Source organism: Gekko japonicus, unplaced genomic scaffold, assembly GCF_001447785.1.
Source record: "Gekko japonicus isolate JY-2015 unplaced genomic scaffold, Gekko_japonicus_V1.1 scaffold734, whole genome shotgun sequence".
Taxonomy (NCBI): Eukaryota; Metazoa; Chordata; class Lepidosauria; order Squamata; family Gekkonidae; genus Gekko; species Gekko japonicus.
Genome location: NW_015174295.1, coordinates 202,526 through 220,826, shown reverse-complemented (window position 1 = coordinate 220,826; position 18,301 = coordinate 202,526). Strand labels below are relative to the sequence as shown.

Below are 18,301 nucleotides of genomic sequence, written 5' to 3'. Positions count from 1 at the left end.
CCCCCCCCCCCCTAGGAAGGAGAGGCTGCTGCAGATACTCCCGAGTGCTGGCTGGCGAGAAGCGACGCCCAGTGCGTTCCGGAACGGGAAGCACAGATGTAGCGTTGCCATAGCAATGGTCTCCGGCACGTGTGCTGGCCATGCAAAGAGGCCACAGGTCGGCGGCAGGAGTCTGAAACGCGGTTTTATTTTAACGTCCTTAGACGTAGCATGTTGGAGAAAAACGCCACTGTGACTCATCGCTTGAAGCGCCTAAAACAGTGAAGGCGAACCTTTTAGAGACCGAGTGCCCAAGCTGCGACCCAAAACACACTTATTTATCGCAAAGTGCCAACACGGCAAATTTAACCTGAATACTGAGGTTTTACTTTAGGAAAAACAACTCATAACATTAACTTAAGATGATCCAAACAAAGTAAGGGAAGCAATCCCAAATGCTTTCATTGACTGAAAATTATTTGGCAGAGAATTCGACACTTTAATGATGGTCTGGGCCTGGCTGGGGCGATGGCACGCGTGCCCACAGAGAGGGCTCTGAGTGCCACCTCTGGCACCCGTGCCATAGGTTCGCCACCACTGGCCTAAAAGATCAAAGGTGAACCTGTGAATATGCGCCCAAGTAACGAGGCACAGGGAAACAGAATTCCACACAGTTCTAGAAGAGCCGTTTCTTAGCCATTAAAGCAGGGGTGGACGACTTTCGGCCCACTGGTTGTGTGCGGTCTTGGGGTAAAGAGCCCAGTAGCACTTTTAAGACTAACAAACTGTATTGTGGCATAAGCTTTTGAGACACACAGAGCTCTCTTTGTCAGACGCATGGAGAGGCATCTGATGAAGAGAGCTGCGAAAGCTTATGCTACGATAGATCCAGGCGGTCAGCTGCGTTGGTTTGAAGCAGTAGAATAAATTGAGAGTCCAGCGGCACCTTTAAGACCCACAAAGGTTTATTCAAGGTGGGAGCTCTCGTGTGCATGCAACACTTTTTCAAATACATTAGAATGGCAGGGAAGGTCCAAACTTCTAGCCGGAGCATGAACAGCAAATTAACATTAACTTGATGATGTTCAAGTTATGCAAAGTGACACTAAATAACAAGGTTATAAGGTCAACAATTGTAAAGCAATAGATATGCCAAACTAGCAGATGGATGTCTAAAGGTGTCTTTTCCAATTGTGGGAAGTGGCTGGAAATCTTCATTCTCTCCCCTCAGGCACGGAGGGCACTTGACCCTAAGTTCCCATCAAACAACCCAATATCCCTTGCATTACATTCAGGATTATATAATATACTGTTCTTCAAAAGTAAAAGGTAAAGGTTCCCTTGCTCGAAAGCCAGTCGAGTCCGACTCTAGGGTTGCGGTGCTCATCTCCGTTTCAAAGCCGAAGAGCCAGCGCTGTCCGAAGACTTTTCCGTGGTCATGTGGCCGGCGTAACTAAACACCAAGGCGCACGGAACGCTGTTACCTTCCCACCGAAGTGGTCCCTATTTATCTACTTGCAATGTCTTGCTTTCGAACTGCTAGGTTGGCAGGAGCTGGAACTACAGACGGGAGCTCACTCCGTCTTGCGGCACCCGGGTCTCGAACTACTGACCTTCCACAGCCTGCAGTTCAGCGTCTTAACCACTTGAGCCACTTTCTGCAAAAGAAATACACTAAAATACAGAGGATAATCTGCTGTTCATTCTCTGGCTATAAGTTTCAACCTTCCCTTCCCATTCCAATGTATTTGAAGAAGTGTGCCTGCACACGAAAGCTCAATAAACCTTTGTTGGTCTTAAAGGTGCCACGGGACTCTAAATTTGTTCTTACGCTACGATGCAAACACTTGTCTTAAAAGTGCCACTGGGCTTTTAAAATATTTTTGGAGCAACAGACTAACACGGCCAACTCTTCAGGATCTGGACTAGTATCTGGGGGGCCCGGGTTCGAATCCCCAGTCGTGCCAAGGAAGACTGCCGGGTGACCTTGGGCCAGTCACTCTCACCCTGGCCTTCCCCACAGGGCTGTTGTGAGGATAGAATGGCAGAGAGGAGAACAGAGTGAGCCACTTTGGGTCCCCATTGGGGGGAAAGGCCAGGTACGAATGAAGTAAATACATAAAAGTAATTTTTTTTTAAAAGGGCAGAGCTATTTCCTCGCTTTCTGGTGTGGGAGACGGCCACGCCTGAAGGTTCCCGGGCACAACCGAGCATGACGGAATCGGTCAAGATCTACGTGGCTGCCGTGTTTGGGACTGGAAGGAATTATCTGGAATGTCCTGTAGGGAACTTCCTCCCTGACAGTATGTGTCTGAGTCTTATGGATTCTAAAGTATGGCTTTCATAGAATCATAGAGTTGGAAAGGGGCCATACAGGCCATCTGGTCCAACCCCCTGTCCAATGCAGGACCAGCCTAGAGCATCCCTGACAGATATTCGCCCAGCCTCTTCTTAAAAGCTGTCGGTGAAGGGGAGCTCACCACCTCCCTCGGCAGCTGATTCCACCTTTGGAACACCCTGACGGTGAAAAAGTTTTTCCTAATCTCCAGCCGATACCTTTCTGCATGTCGTTTAAACCCGTTGCTTCGGGCCCCCCCCACTTCTACCGACTGGAACAGCCTTTCAAATATTTAAAGAGAGAGCAATCGTGTCCCCCCCCCCCCATCTCCTCTTCTCCAAACTAAACACCCCCAAGGCCCTCAGCCTTTCCTCGTAGGGCTCGGTCTCCAGACCCCTGATCATCCTCCTCGCTCTCTTCTGCACCCTCTCTCGATTTCGCCCACACCCTTTTTGAAGCGAGGCTTGGCTGCAGACGCAGCTTCATTCTACACTGGGCGGCAACTGGGGCTAATTTGCACCTGAGATTCAGGAAAAGATCCTGCTTCGGAGGCTAGGAAAAGAATGAACCTCCTTCCAATCAACGGGCACGTATAAAAAGTCCGCTTCCCAAGAGGCAGGAGACGCGACGCGGAAGCACTCTGGTCAGCTTACCTCGTTGACAATGTAGTCGAGGAGTTCGAAGATGGCCATCGGCGGCCGGGTGTCAGAGCCGTAGGCTGGAAAGACACAGGGCGGACGTCAGCAAGGAGGCTCAGTTCCATTTGTAGCTTTTCAGTAAGCTTTATCGTTGCCCCCCCTCTTAAGGCAGGTATTTATATATCCTTATGAAGCCCAGCTGTTATTTGGTTAAAACTGCTTATGAAACCACCTTGGAGCTTTTAAAAATAATTACTGCTTTTAAAAAAACAAAACTTGAACCGCTTCCTGGCCCTACGGCAGTGGCCAGATAACACTGCTGCCCAGGTGAGCAGCGAGGGAAACGAGGCTGCCTCTAAGCGGTCGAGACTTGTGAGCAAAAATTCTACTTTGTGAGCGACTGGCGTTAAAGTTCTGAGCGAGCCATTTGGCTACTGCATAAATTAGAAGAAGAGGAGGAGATTGGATTCATACCCTGCCCTTCACTACCCAAGGGAGTCCCAGAGCGGCTTACAAACTCCTTTCCCTTCCCCTCCCCACAACAGACACCCTTGTGAGGAAGGTGGGGCTGAGAGAGCTCTTGACAGAAACGGCTCTTTTTCAAGGACAGCTCTTATCAGAGCTACAGCTTGCCCACGGTCATCCAGCCAGGTGCAAGTGGAGAAGTGGGGAATCAAACCCGGTTCTCCCAGATTAGAGTCCGTGCGCTTAACCACTACACCAAACTGGCTCTGAGAAAAGATTGGATTTATACCCTGCCCTTCACTACCCAAAGGAGTCTCAGAGTGGCTTACAAACACCTTTCCCTTCCCCTCCCCACAACAGACACCCTGTGAGGTAGGTGGGGCCGAGAGAACTCTGACAGAAACGGCTCTTTTTCAAGAACAGCTCTTATCAGAACTATGGCTTGCCCAAGGTCATCCAGCCAGGCGCAAGTGGAGGAGTGGGGGAATCAAACCGGTTTCTCCCAGATTAGAGTCCGCGCACTTAGCCACTACACCAAATTAGTGTGCTCTGGAGCCACCCTTCGTAGTCAAGAAAAACATGTGTGAGCCAGAGGCTAAAAAACCGAGCTAGCTCACACTGACTCAGGTTACAGGGAACACTGGAGGGAAATCAGAAAAGAGGTTGGGAAAGAGGTTCCCCCCCCCACCAGCTGGAAAGAATCCCTTTGGCAGAAGGATACAAATTTGGCCTTTGCTGCTCTTAAGGGGAAACGCCAGTCGCTCTTGCCCTCTTGGGCAAGGGGCCTCATGAGAGCACGAGCAGCACCGAATTCCTCCCCAAGTTGTTCTTTCTGGACATACAAATGGCTGCTTTTAAAAAAGCTTCTGAGCTTTTTCGGAGACCCACTGACAGACAAGGGCCCTCTCCAACTCTCCTGCAAAGAGCCACCCCCCCAGGGCAGAAGAACTATTTCCCAAGCAGACCCGAGATGGTACCGTGGGGCTCCACAGAAATGGACTTCCATAGGGGGATGGGTGTTGCTGGACACTGTACCCCCAAGGAAAGAAATATACAGAACCAGTACGGAATGAAGATGCTCAGTCGAGGTAACAGAATCTCGGGTGCACAGAAAGCAAGGAGGTGAAACTGAAAACCTCTCCGTTGCTGCTGGTAGGGTCATACCGTATGAGTCCTTGTTGCAATCCGGAATTTCCTCCCAATCTACCCTTTCCATTCTCGGACCTAGATTTGTGTCTAGTAGTACCTTAGAGGCCAACAGGATTTTCGGGGAATGAACTTTCGAGAGCCAGCACCCCATTCATCAGAGTCTTGAAAACTCATCCCCTGAAAATCTTTTGGGTCTCTTAAGGGACAACTGGACTCGAATCTAGCTCTTATACTGCACACCAACACGGCTGTCCTCTCAAACTGATGGGGAGCATATCTTTCCTTTAATTTCAAGCTCGCCAGAACTAGATTCGAGTCCAGTAGCGCCTTAGAGAACCACAGCCGTAAGTCAGTCTGTGCTGAGTGACAGCACAGATTCCACAGACAAAGAGCTACCTGCAGCTGGCCCTCAGCCAGTCATTGAACAACCGGCTGCAGCTGGCTCTGAGTCAGGAGGAGAGCAGTCAGGTTACTGGCTGAGCAGAAGTCATAGCCTACAGCTGAAACTGAGCCAAGGCCTGGTAGCTCTGAAGCAATAAACAAGGCTTCAGAAGATATTGTTTACCTTGACTTCCAGAAAGCTTTTGATAAAGTTCCTCATCAAAGGCTCCTAAGTAAGCTCAAAAATCATGGGATTTCAAGCTCGCCAGAACTAGATTCGAGTCCAGTAGCGCCTTAGAGACCCACAGCCGTAAGTCAGTCTGTGCTGAGTGACAGCACAGATTCTGCAGACAAAGAGCTACTTGCAGCTGCCCCTCAGCCAGTCATTGAACAACCGGCTGCAGCTGGCTCTGAGCCAGGAGGAGAGCAGTCAGGTTACTGGCTGAGCAGAAGTCATAGCCTACAGCTGAAACTGAGCCAAGGCCTGGTAGCTCTGAAGCAATAAACAAGGCTTCGGAAGCCACTCCCAGCCCACCTAGCGCACCCACACCCTTGCTGCGCCGACATTGTCAGAGGCGAGCTGAGTTGCAGGAAAGGAGGAGTGCAAGACTCATGGCCCATCATTAGCTGTCAACTGACAAGATGGATGAGTAGTTTCAGGATGGCTGCCAAGGAATTGGTTGGAAGTGTAGCATGTTAAGACTTGGCTATAAAGTCAGCCGGAAGAAACAGCAGTTTGGGGATGCAACAAGTACACTTTGCTACTGAGCCACCAACCTTGCTGTTACTGGACCTCTGCAACCTTGAACTGGACCAGACAACCAGTGACCCTGGACTGGACTTTGTTTAACCTGGTCTCTGGAACCTCTGACTTTGGACTGGACTCTTACCCTCTCTCTCTGCCATCTTTGCCATGACCTGGGAGGACTGGGCCAGTACACCCACAAGATTATTTCTGGCCACTGTGTGACACAGAGTGTTGGACTGGATGGGCCTTTGGCCTGATCCAACATTGGCGCCTCTTATGTTCTTATGTTCATTTTTCGTCTGCGTGTGCATGTGAGTGTGCGCGCCCCTGGAAATCATGGCGACCTCTGGTGACTGACCCCATACTGGAGGATATTCAGAGAGGTGGCTAAATAAAGCCTGCCCCCACCTCCCGACTGCTGGTATTCCAAGGAGGTCTCCCATCCAAGTATTTGCCAGAGTCAACCCTGCACAGCTTCCAAGATCTGACAAGATCAGGCTTGGCCTGGGCTTTTCAGGTCAGGGCCACCCACAAGATTTTTGGGGTATAAGCTTTCAAGAGTCCAAGCTCCCTTCATCAGGTATTTGAAGAACTTTGACTCTCGAAAGCTTATACCCCAAAACTCGTGTTGGTCTCTAATGGTCTCTACTGGACTCTCGAGTCTAACTGTTGTATTGCGGACCAACGTGGCTGCCCCTGAAGCTCTCCAGACTTCTCCACGAGGGGCTCAAGGAAACACAACAGTTGGCCTACCTCTGCCATCAGCCCACCTATTTCTCCAATAAGATATCTGACCTGGCCGGCCATTTCCAGCCCATTTCCTTACCGCTCGTTGGCCGGCCCGGTGTTCTTAGCCTGGGTGATGTCTCCGAGACGGGCGAGTCGCCCCCAATGGGGCAGCCAAACATGAGCTCCAGCTCCTTCGAATCCGGTGGAGGGATCGGGTACCTGCCGATGGCCATCTCCACCAGAGAGAGCCCCATGCTCCAGATGTCCGACTGTACTGAATAGTGAGTCCCTTGTAATCTCTCGGGCTGCGTGCACAAAATGACAAAAGCAAACGCCATGTTAAATAACAGGTGGCCGAACGGATCTGGGCCAGGGACCCACGATGGAAATTTGATCCCACAAAGGCATTCATCTGTAGGCTGCTTTCTTATTTTGCCGTGCCTGATGCCTAGGAAACTGCAAGGCCGGGAAACCTTCAGGAATGTGGAGCTGTTAATGACGCTATAAACACTAAAGAAAAGGGCCAACTTTAATTCTTAATTCCTGGAACCCCCCATCTATCAGCTCCAAGGCAGGCCATCTGTTTAACTTTGGTGCCACAGGAGATTTGGAGACTCTATAGAGCTTGGACACCTGCTACCTTTGCTGGCGACGACTGAAACAGAGCTGGAAACACACAGCCAAAGGCAGAGGGGGTTCAGAGGCAAGGGGGCGGGAGCAGAAGGGTTCTGATTTAACCTCTTCTCTCCCCAGCCCCTGACCATCACATGACGTTCACAGAGCACAGATTCCTGGCAAAGTTTAATTCCAACAAGTATCTGCCATAGGAACATCAGAAGAGCCCTGCTGGGTCAGACCAGTGGTCCATTTAGTCCAGCATCCCGTCTCACACAGTAGCCAAACAGTTCCTCTGGAGGCTGGCATAGAGGCTGAGGCCTTCCCCTGATGAGAACATCAGGAGAGCCCTGCTGGGTCAGACCGGTGAGGGTCCACCTAGTCCAGCACACTATCTCACACAGAGGCCAACCAGTTCCTCCGGAGGGCCAACAACAGGGCATGGAGGCTGAGGCCTTCCCTTGAGAAGAACATCAGAAGAGCCCTGCTGGATCAGACCAGTGAGGGTCCACCTAGTCCAGCATCCTGTCTCACCCAGCGGCCAACCCGTTCCTCTGGAGGGCCAGCAACAGGGCAGAGAGGCCGAGGCCTTCCCCAAGGTTGCATCCTGGCTCTGGGATTCAGAGGCTTAGTGTCTCTGAATGCAGAAGTTCCCCTCAGCCACCATGGCAAGTAGCCCCTGACAGACTGACAAAACGTTCTAAGGGCTGAAGAGCTTTGCACCTTACACAAGCAGCCTGCCTGGGAAGGAAGACAGCAGGGAGAGGCCCACACAGCTGTCCCGCCAATCAAAGAAGCTTGTTTGAGGGGCACACGAGAGAGGGCCTTTTCAGTGGCAGCCCCACAATCATGGAATAACCTCCCCAGGCAGGTGGGGCTGCTTCGGGAGGCAGCTTGTCATGCCTGCCCTTGACTCAGCCCCAGAGCCAGCTCCTGACAGCCTAAGAGGAGAGGATTCCGTGCCTTTAAGAGCTGGAGAAGCATCAGGATCTGCACCTACTGTAAGTACGGAGGAGGATACACAGCAATCTGAGCCACGTGGGATTGAGCAGGCCATAAGCAGCTCATCACCTGCATCTCCCCCACCTGTAAGCCGGCTTAGGGATAGGAGACGTCAGGATCTGGCTAGCCCATGAAAAGAAGCACGTTCAAGAGGGCGGAGATCCTTGAGCCCTGAGTTTTAACAGCAGCCAGGACCTCGCACAAAGGGGCTAATGGGTTAATGAGCCAGAGCACTATTTAGTAGGGCCTCTGGCCATGAGCACTTTGTGCTGGCAACCTTGTTCGTGGAACCAGAAGCTCTGCACCTTGATTCCTGTTTGATTCTGTGGCTTTTTGGACTCGGCTTGTGTTTTTGGACTTCTGCTCTGGCTCCTGACTCCCAGCTTTGAATCTGACCACGCCCTCGGCTTTGCTCCCTGTACTCTGACCTCTGGTAACGTTTGACTACGGCTGTGTCTGGCGTTTTGAGACTTGTTTAACGCTCTGCTGACTGCTCTCCCGGCTGACCCTCGGACGTGTCTTGTGACCCACCCTCCCAGCCTGACTCCCTGGCTCTACCGTGACACAGCTGAAGTCAGCTCTATTTAGGACCGCACTTGATTGATTTAGTTTTTACTTATGGGCAGTCCCACCTGAACTTTTAAAAGTGTGACTTTTTAGTGGGGTTTTGTGACTGTTGTTTTTATTGGAGAAAGGTGGCGAATAAACGCTCTCCATAAATACATAAAGCCTGCGCCTAAGTGGCATCGTGCATGCTCGTTGTGGCACAGGAACACACTTGTCAAACATGAAAGGTCAATACGATGGTTTGCGGCTTCCTCCACAGAGGGGCTCCCTGCAGAAGGTGCTTTGCAACGTGGTCCAAGCTGGACCGTCACAGTACAAACACAAAGCTTTTACACACACACACACACACACACACACACACACACACACACACACTTACAGACATGTACGACCGGGTGCCCACGAAGGAGTTGGCCATGGAATCGATCAGTTGCCCGCTGACGCCGAAATCGCAAAGCTTGATCTCCCCTCTGGAGTTTACCAAAATGTTGGAAGGCTTAACATCTAAGGGGAAAAGAGAGCGGATGAGATATAAAGAGATGGGCATCGTTAGGAATGAAAATTGGAGGGGGGGAGCCAGTCACAAAATTAAACAGGCACGCGCACACACCAGGTTTCCCTTTTGCTTCTCAGTGCATCCTTTTCTTTGGGTAGTCCTGCAGAACAAACTAGTGATTTCGCATCATTTCCAATTCCAATAACCTTTATTAGCATAACACATAATTTCACATACAGAAGAGATGGAAGGGTTCTTAAGTCTCCGTGACATCAGTATTTGCAAACAACGGCGTTGTGCCCTCAGCATTTACGGGCTTTAAGCAGCTTGCATTCTATTTATTTATTGATTACTTTAACTTTTACCCCGCCCTCCCCGCCGAGGCGGGCTCAGGGCGGCTTCCACAAAACTGATAAACAATATACAGTTTACAAATGATAAAATGTAAGAGCTGGAAATATTGCTTTTGAGACTCAAAATGGAAGAAGTCAATATGGCAAAAAGAACATTGATGTGGTATATGATCACAACTGCCAGAATGACTTGTGCTCAATGTTGGAAACAAGAGAAGGTCCCTGAAATTGAGGAATGGATAAAGAAATTGCTTTTTATGGTTGAAATGGACAAAATGACAAAAAAACTTAAAAACTTGGAGGCTGAAGAATTTTTTGCAGATTGGAAAGACTTTAAAGAATATTTAGAGAAATATTGGGACTTAAAGAACAATTTATTCTGCTTTGATAACTATTGAAAGTTAGTAGATAAATATATTAAAAACAACAGTGAAAAGATAAGTTACCGGTAGATATATAGCAAAACAGAGAGGTGGGAAGAAACTTTAAGAATTGGGCTGGAGGTTGGAACACTGTGGGAAGCCGATAAGGGGTGGGAGAAAGGAGAAAAAGGATGCACAACAATATAATTTTTGAGTTTGACTTTTATTATATCCTAATAAATTGTTTTTTGGGGAAAAATGATAAAATGCAATCAATCATTTAAAACAAAGACAAATCAATTAAAAACATAATTTTGATAGCGATAGAAATAAAGCGCAGTTTAAGGACACTCTCAGCGGTGCCACCGCGCTAGGTCATGCTGAGTCGGCGTTCACACGGCGCTGCTGGTAAGACGCCGCTCCTAGCGGAACGCCTGCCTAAAGAGCTCTGTTTTCACGGCCCTGCGGAACTGTGAAAGGTCCCGCAGGGCCCTCATCTTGGCAGGAAGCTCGTACCAATAGGACAGAGCTACAAACGAGAAAGCCCTGGCCCTAGTACAAAGCAGGGCAAAAGTTGTGTCTCCCTGCTTAGTACAAAGCAGGGCTTAGTCTCCTTGAATAGGCACGGGTGGTCCACACTTGGTCTGATGGAGTAACCCCTGTCCAAACATGCTAGCCCTTTATACCACAGTGCCGCTCACAGATCTCCCCCCAAATTCTTCTCAACTGGAAGCATGGGAATTAAAGGGAAACACTGGCACGTCTAGATCCAACAGAGCTGCTTTAGGCACATTCCAGTCCCACTGTTCCATCGATAGATTAGTACCGTTTACTGGAACTGGTGCAAACAGACAGAAGTCGATAAAGGCCTGACAGAGTCAGAGAGACAGATTTGTCCCTTAAAGAAGAGATGGCTTTTGCGTGAGACGATCAATTGAACTAGATTGTCTGTGAACTTAGACAGATCACAAGAAGGGAGGGCAGGAAGGGTTGCCTCCGTGCTTCGTTCTCGTGGCCACTTTGGGGTCAGGAAGCAGTTTTTCTCCAGGCCAGTTGGGCCGGGGATCCTGGAGGGATTTTTTTGCCATCTTCTGGACATGGATCAGGGGTCACTGGGGGTGTTTGGGGGGAGGCATTTGTGAATTTCCTGCATTGTGCACGGGGGTGGACTAGATAACCCTGGAGGTCCCTTCCAACGCTATGATTCTTGACACCCAACAATCAATAGCCTCTGCGGGCCATCAGGGTTTGGAAATGGCTGCTGCTGGATCCAACTGGACCCCCTGGCCCAGTGGAAGAGCTCTCACTTGGCATTCAGAGGGCCACAGGTCCAGTCCCCGGAATCTCCAGTTAAAAAGGATCAGGAAGTAGATGATGTGAAAAACCTCTGCCTGAGACCTTGGAGAGCCTCTGCCAGTCAGAGTAGACAAGACTGAGGCTGATCAGGATAATGCAGCTTCTTTTAGGGAGGGTTCACGGCTTAGTGGAAGAGCCTCTGCTTGGCATGCAGAAGGTCCCAGGTTCAATCCCCGGCATCTCCAGCTAAAAGGAATAAGTAGCAGGTGATGTTAAAGACCTCTGCCTGAGACCCGGGAGATCTGCTCCTACTCAGACGAGACAATCCTAACCTTGAGACCAAACTTCTGATGAAGGAGAAGAAGACGAGGTGGTGGAGGAGGAGGAGATTGGATTTATACCCTACCTTTTATTACCCAAAGGAGTCTCAGAGCGGCTTACCATCTCCTTTCCCTTCCCCTCCCCACAACAGACACCCTGTGAGGTAGGTGGGGCTGAGAGAGCTCTAACAGGAACAGCTCTGAGAGAACGTGACTGACCCAAGGTCACACCAGCAGCTGCATGTGGAGGAGTGGGGAATCAAACCCGGTTCTCCCAGATTAGAGTCCGCGCTCCTAACCCCTACACCAAACTGGCTCTTCCTGTGTTCTCTGGAATTGTTCAGCGTTGCTAGGTGAACAGAAGGTGTCCGATGAAGGGTCTTTCAGTTCATTTTATTTTTTGTCACTGCAAAGAATCAGTGGAGAAAACACGGCTGTCTGACAAGCCACGATGCATGAATATGTACCAGTTTGGTGTAGTGGTGAAGTGCGCGGACCTTAATCTGGGAGAACAGGGTTTGATTCCCCACTCCTCCTTCACTTGCACCTGGCTGGATGACCTTGGGTAAGCCGTAGTTCTGATAAGAGCTGTTCTTGAAAAAGAGCAGTTTCTGTGAAGAGCTCTCTCAGCCCCACCTGCCTCACAGGCAGTGTTCCCTCTAAGCTGAGTTAGTGTGAGCCAGCTCACAGTTTTTGAGCCTCCGGCTCACACATTTTTGTTTCTGCTCAGGAAGGAGGGCTCCAGAGCAAACTAAACAGCTGAATTGCTCGCTTACAACTTTAATGCTAGTAGCTCACAAAATAGAATTTTTGCTCACAAGACTCCACAGCTTAGAGGGAACATTGCTCACAGGGTGTCTGTTGTGGGGAGGGGAAGGGAAAGGAGTTTGTAAGCCGCTCTGAGACTCCTTCGGGTAGTGAAGGGTGGGGTATAAATCCAATCTCTTCTTCTTCTATGTACAGCAGTGCTGCTTTCTTAAACGAAGGCCACCGGTAACTAGGCAACTGGAAACTGACTCTTTGTGAATGCTCAAGCGCCAGGAGCCATTCTTTCCGGCTTTAGTGCTGGTGGTGTAGGATGCCATGCGGCGGAACGGAGCTCTTCTGCAGCCATTAGCGATGCGCTCAGACTTATTAGGTAACCAGCCGCTGAACACGGGGGAAAAGGCTCACACAATGTGGGGCAGAGGTCAAGGAACCTAGGAGAAACTGCCACACACAGGAGAGCCAGTTTGGTGTCGTGGTTAGGAGCGCAGACTCTAATCTGGGAGATGCCCCAGGGAAGAACCGGGTTTGAGTCTCCCCACGCCTCCACTTGCGGCTGCTGGCGTGACCTTGGGCCAGTCACAAGTTCTCTCAGAGCTGTTCTCTCAAGGGCAGTCCTTGAAAGAGCTCTCTCAGCCCCACCTGCCTCACAGGGTGCCTGTTGTGGGGAGGGGAAGGGAAAGGAAGATCGTGAGCTGCTCTGAGACTCCTTTGAGTAGTGAAGGGCAGGGTATAAATCCAATTTCTTCTTCGTTCAGAGTTTTCTTCGGGTGGCGGAGGTGGGAAGGGGAAGGCTCACACCTCCTTCCACTGTCTAGAATCCTCTTTGTGAGCCTGATGTGATAGGGGACTCTGGAAAGGAGGATGAGGAGGAGGAGATTGGATTTATACCCCATGGCCCTTCACTCCCCAAAGGTGTCTCAGAGCGGCTTACAAACTCCTTTCTCTTCCCCTCCGCACAACAGGCACCCTGTGAGGTAGGTGAGGTTGAGAGAGCTCTTGACAGAAACTGCTCTTTTTTCAAGAACAGCTCTTGTCACAACTATGGCTTGCCCAAGGCCATCCAGCCAGGTGCAAGTGGAGGAGGAGTGGGGAATCAAACCCGGTTCTCCCAGATTAGAGTCCGAGCACTTAACCAGTACACCAAACTGGTGAAGAAGAGGAGGAGGAGGAGATTGGATTTATACCCTGTATTTCGCTACCCGAAGGTGTCTCAGAGCGGCTTACAAACTCCTTTCCCTTCCCCTCCCCACAACAGACACCCTGTGAGGTAAGTGGGGCTGAGAGAGATCTTTCGAGGACTGCTCGTGAGAGAACCTGAAGAAGTGGGCACGCACACGAAAGCGGATATCCAGAATTAAACTTCGTTGGTCTCGAAAGTGCCCGGCTGGACTCAAACTTTGCTCTGCCCCTTCAGACCAACATGGCTATTTACCTGAATGAATTCATAAAGACTGTTATGTATATACATATATATGCACACAGATCAACTGATGAAGACCCTGAAGGGTTTTCAAGGCAAGAAACATTCAGAGGTGATTGGCGATTGCCCGCCTCTGGGCCACGACCCTGGTATTCCTTGGACGTCTCCAATCCAAGTGCTAACCAGGGCCGACCCTGCTTCTGAGATCTCCAAGGCACCATAAACTCATTAAATGCAATGCCCACAAGATAACGTAACGTGTCAGCACTGCCGGTATGCTATAACTGTCCCATTATACCAAATCAATCACACTGTGTGCATATCAATGGTCCACTTTAGACCCTTAGATCCTTTCTGTACATACTACTGTCAAGACATGGACAGGTTTGCCAAGCATTTCCATCTGGTACACATCAAGTGTAGACCATCCCCGGAGGTTCCAGGAAGAGGTGAGCGGCGCTCCCCCCCCCCCCCTTTGCCTCATGTTACAATGGCCACATGGCATCGGTAGCCTTCTTTGCATGAAATATTAGCACCCCACCCCTTGGTGTTCTGCAGCTGTAGAGCGAGCCAGCGTAGCCTCAAAGGCTGTGCAGTTCGTTAGCCAGATGCCAGCAAGCAGAACTGACTGTCAGGTAGCCCTGTCATAGATCTGGAATATGGAGGGGTATCCTCCTTCTCGTTCTCAGCTCTCCCCTGCCCTGCCACTGTGTGCTATCTTACGCTTGACCTTGCAGATGTTCCCTCCACGGCTGGGAAACTTAACGGCTTGATTGCTCTGCCCGCTTGCTTTGCTGCGCGCGCGAACTATATCCATTGGCTTAAGCTCATGGGGGGGGGGATGTTTGACTTCACTATAAGTCAGAGGCCCTTATACTGAAGGCCATTCCTGACACAAACTGTACACGTGTTCTTTAGTACTGGAACCACTAATAAACGGTTATCTTCTTCTGAAGCCCTGTGTGGTGTGACCTGACTAGGGAGCCTGGCACTAACCCATTCTTGCAACGGGACTTATTTATGCACGCAAGGGCCAGGAAGCCCACCTCTCCGTCACCTCTCTCTCAGAGGCAACTTTGGGCGAAAATCCCCTCCTGGGACACTCGGCGAGCAGCTGGAGGAACTCCTGCCATCAAGTTGCACCCTTCCGTTAGCCTCAAGCAGCTGCAAAAGCTGGGAATCCCGTCCCTAAATCATCCGTTTCTGGGGAACTGCTGAACAACTCCTCAGGGACACGAGCAGCCGAGCGGTAGCAGAAAGCCTGGCAGATATCCCTCGTCTTCCCAGCGGAAGCCAGAACCTGAGTGGTTTCCACAAGTGCCAGGGGAAAGGCCGATTGTCATTCACTGTAGCGCTCATATGGCGTTTTGAATTTTAGGCAGCGCTCGGCTCGAGGACAGCCGGAAGGAAGAGAAGCCCTGCAACTGGGGAGTGATCGCGTTGCGGGCGTTTGGAGTGTTTGTAGCAAGGCGGCACGTCGCCCCAGAAACACGAGCACTGAAGGCAAATCTCCAGGGGAAGGAAGGCTTAAAGTTCTAAGACTGGCCGCGCGGAGAGCGTCCATTAATAACCCGCTTCCAGCAAGCCGACCGACTCTCCAAGCTCTTTCCTAGACAAGCCGTCTGGTCCCCTGTTCGTTGGCTCTCGCTCGCTCGCTTCCCCGCCCCTGGTTTTTATTGATTTCCTCTGCCCAAACACCCGATAATGGCCGACAGGAGGAAGCGGGGAAATGCTAACCCTCCCTTAGACGATCAACTCTTTAAAACAGCTCTTCGGGGTGGGCGAGCGCCGCGGAGGACTTTGCTCCAAGGGAGCTGGGAAGACGTCGTGCCGAGACAAGCGCCTGCCTCGCCGTTATCTGACTGCGGAGGGCCAGCGGCTCATGGTGGTGAGCTGGCTTGGGGAGGGGGGAGCCAAACGAGTTTAAGAACATAAGAGAAGCCAATGTTGGATCAGGCCAGTGGCCCATCCAGTTCAACACTCTGAGTCACACAGGGGCCAAAAATACCAGGGGCCATCAGGAGGTCCAGCAGTGGGGCCAGGACACTAGGAGCCCCCTCCCACTGTTGCCCCCCCCCCCCCAAGCACCAAGAAGACAGAGCATCCCTTGCCCCAGATCGAGAGTTTCAAAAAGAGCCCTGCTGAGCGACCCATCTTGATCTATCTCCACAGGACAAAAATGTGAGTACCATTAACCACGCTAATGTCTATATACAATATACAGATGACCAGTGATCCCTCCAAGCTGAGTTAGTGTGAGCTAGCTCACAGTTTTTTAGCCTCCGGCTCACACATTTTTATCTTAGCTCAGGAAGGGAGGACTCCAGAGCAAGCTAATTTATGCAGTAGCCAGATCGCTCGCTCACAACTTTAATGCCAGTAGCTCACAAAGCAGAATTTTTGCTCACAGGACTCCACAGCTTAGAGGGAGCATTGCAGATGACCACTACCAATTCTAATACACTCAATTAATGGAAACCAAAACTTTCTTACCTCTATGCATTATCTTATGTTTCTCTCTCAGGTACGTGAGACCTTTTATTACCTGCAATCCAAAGCAAAGCTTATTATTTTTTAAAAAAATCAGCAGAAATGAAAATCATAGATTGCACATTTAAAGTTACAAGCCTGTCTCCTTAATCAGAGCAAAACCTGCTCTGGGACACAAATCAGAGGCCGAACTGATGGACCAATCAGCAATTTCATGGAGTGCCCGAGTTATTGTATTGTGAGAAAGGGAGAAAAGTTCTTCTTTCTACGCCTGCTCTATCCCATGCATAACCTTATAAATCTCAATCATATCACCCCTCGGCCGTCATTTCTCCATGCTAAAGAGCCTCATGGTCGACCGTGTCGAATGCCACTGTCAGGTCGAGCTGTAACCGAGCCGTAACAGCAGCGCCAACCTTGCAGTCACACAGAGGCTTCTAGCCAAATCGGGGTCATTCACAGGCTGTGCTTCCTATATAAACTGGGCCACACTAAACAGTATCTTTTTAAAAGGGGGGGAAGAACAATGCATATAAAATCTACTCAGATAGGCCCATCACATTCTGCATGCTTTAAGAAGGAAAAAAAAACCCCACCATCTGCCTGCCTTCTGGATTTAGACCTGCCATCACCAGCTGCGTTTGGATTCCGCTTCCCAAACGCCAAAACAACATACTTACAGCGATGCTAACTTTGCCCAGGATCTGTTCCGGGATTCTGCCAGCTTTTTTCAGGACCTGATCCAAGGAGCCGCCATCCTGACACGGAAGAAACGGAAGAAACGTTTAAACATTCAGAGCGTTAATCATTCTTTCTCCCTAAAAGTGTCAACGACGTTCCAAACGTACTGGGCGGTGTGAGAAAAGAGCCTTGAAAACTGATCGGAGAAGGAACCACTCGGTCAGGCCCCCAGGGGCAAGAGGATCTGCGAAGGGCAGAGGTCAGATCGGATTAATGGAAAGTCTCACGGGGAAGGGAATGCCGGTACTGAATTGTGCTTTATGGATCAGGAGAATTTTATCCTGTTGTAAGCCGCCCTGAGCCAGCCTAGGCTGGAAGGGCGGGATAAAAATCAATGAGGAATTTCAGACAGATGATATAATCTGGAAGAGGAACGGTTCCCAAACGGCTTTAGAGCGTTATAGCGCTATAACGCAACGGCATTATATCAACCCCATTGGAATGCCTGGAGTGTTTTGTTATAGTGCTATAGCGTTATAGCGCTCTAAAGTGAATGTTAAAAAAAAACCCACCGGAGATCGCCCACAAGGGCGAAAAATGGCGGGGGGAAAGCGGTGCAGTCTGAAATGGCAAACCGCTTCAGATCCAGCTCTTTACTGTAAGGGGAAAGCCATGTGTGAAATGGCAGTCCTATACCGGTTTACTCCATGACGGATCAAAAACGGCTTCAAAACGGGTTAAAAAGGGTAATGTGAAATCAATAAATAAAATTACCTACAAGAGAAGGCGATCAGCTCACCATGAACACATGAAGCTGTCTCATATAGAGTCAGACCCTTGCTCTATTAAAATGGTATCTGATTAGCAGCCGCTCTCCAAGGTCTTAGGGAAGGCCAGGGGTCATTTCCTGCACAGGAGCGGAGCTCCGGCAGTAAAGAGCCCAGGGAGCGGGCACATGCAACAAGCCCCACCCCCTGCTCCCAGCAGAGCAAGAAGCAGCCAGGTAAGTTGCAGAGCCCCCCCCCCTCGGCCCCCCAGTCCAAAACAGTCCAGTGGCACCAAATTTTATTCAGGTACAAGCTCTCCCTCCTCTTTGAGGACAGATCTACACTCCCCCCCAATAGCTAGCAATCCAAAACAGTCTAGTGGAGCCTGAGCAGTGGGTGTTGCCTTCTGACACACTTCCGGTGATGCCAGGGGGTGTGGCGTATGCTAATAAGTTATGCTAATGAGCTCCTGCACCTCTTTTTCTATGAAATGACCCCTGGGGAAGGGTCTTCCACACCAGTAACTACCTGATCCCTTTACCTGGAGATGTTGGGAAGTGGACTTCAGACCTTCTGCGTGCCAAGCAGATGCTCTACCACTGAGCCACATCCATTCTCCAACACATAAACTGCCTTATCCCGAATCAGACTCTCAGTCCATCAAGGTTACGCTGGCGGCAGTGTTCCCTCTAAGCTGAGTTAGTGTGAGCTAGCTCACAGTTTTTTAGCCTCCGGCT

At 50.2% G+C, this 18,301-nt stretch overlaps 1 protein-coding gene across 1 annotated transcript in view; it reads right to left on the bottom strand.

Moving 5' to 3' along the window:
- MAP2K1 (mitogen-activated protein kinase kinase 1) overlaps positions 1 to 18,301 on the bottom strand; it is a 65,520-nt gene that overhangs the window by 3,908 nt on the left and 43,311 nt on the right. Inside the window, exons 4-8 of the mRNA XM_015424071.1 lie at positions 16,797 to 16,874; positions 16,120 to 16,171; positions 8,991 to 9,115; positions 6,525 to 6,732; positions 2,971 to 3,035 (exon numbers count right to left, since the gene is read on the bottom strand). Of these exons, the coding sequence (XP_015279557.1) occupies positions 2,971 to 3,035; positions 6,525 to 6,732; positions 8,991 to 9,115; positions 16,120 to 16,171; positions 16,797 to 16,874 (528 nt within the window). The remainder of the gene's footprint in view (positions 1 to 2,970; positions 3,036 to 6,524; positions 6,733 to 8,990; positions 9,116 to 16,119; positions 16,172 to 16,796; positions 16,875 to 18,301) is intronic.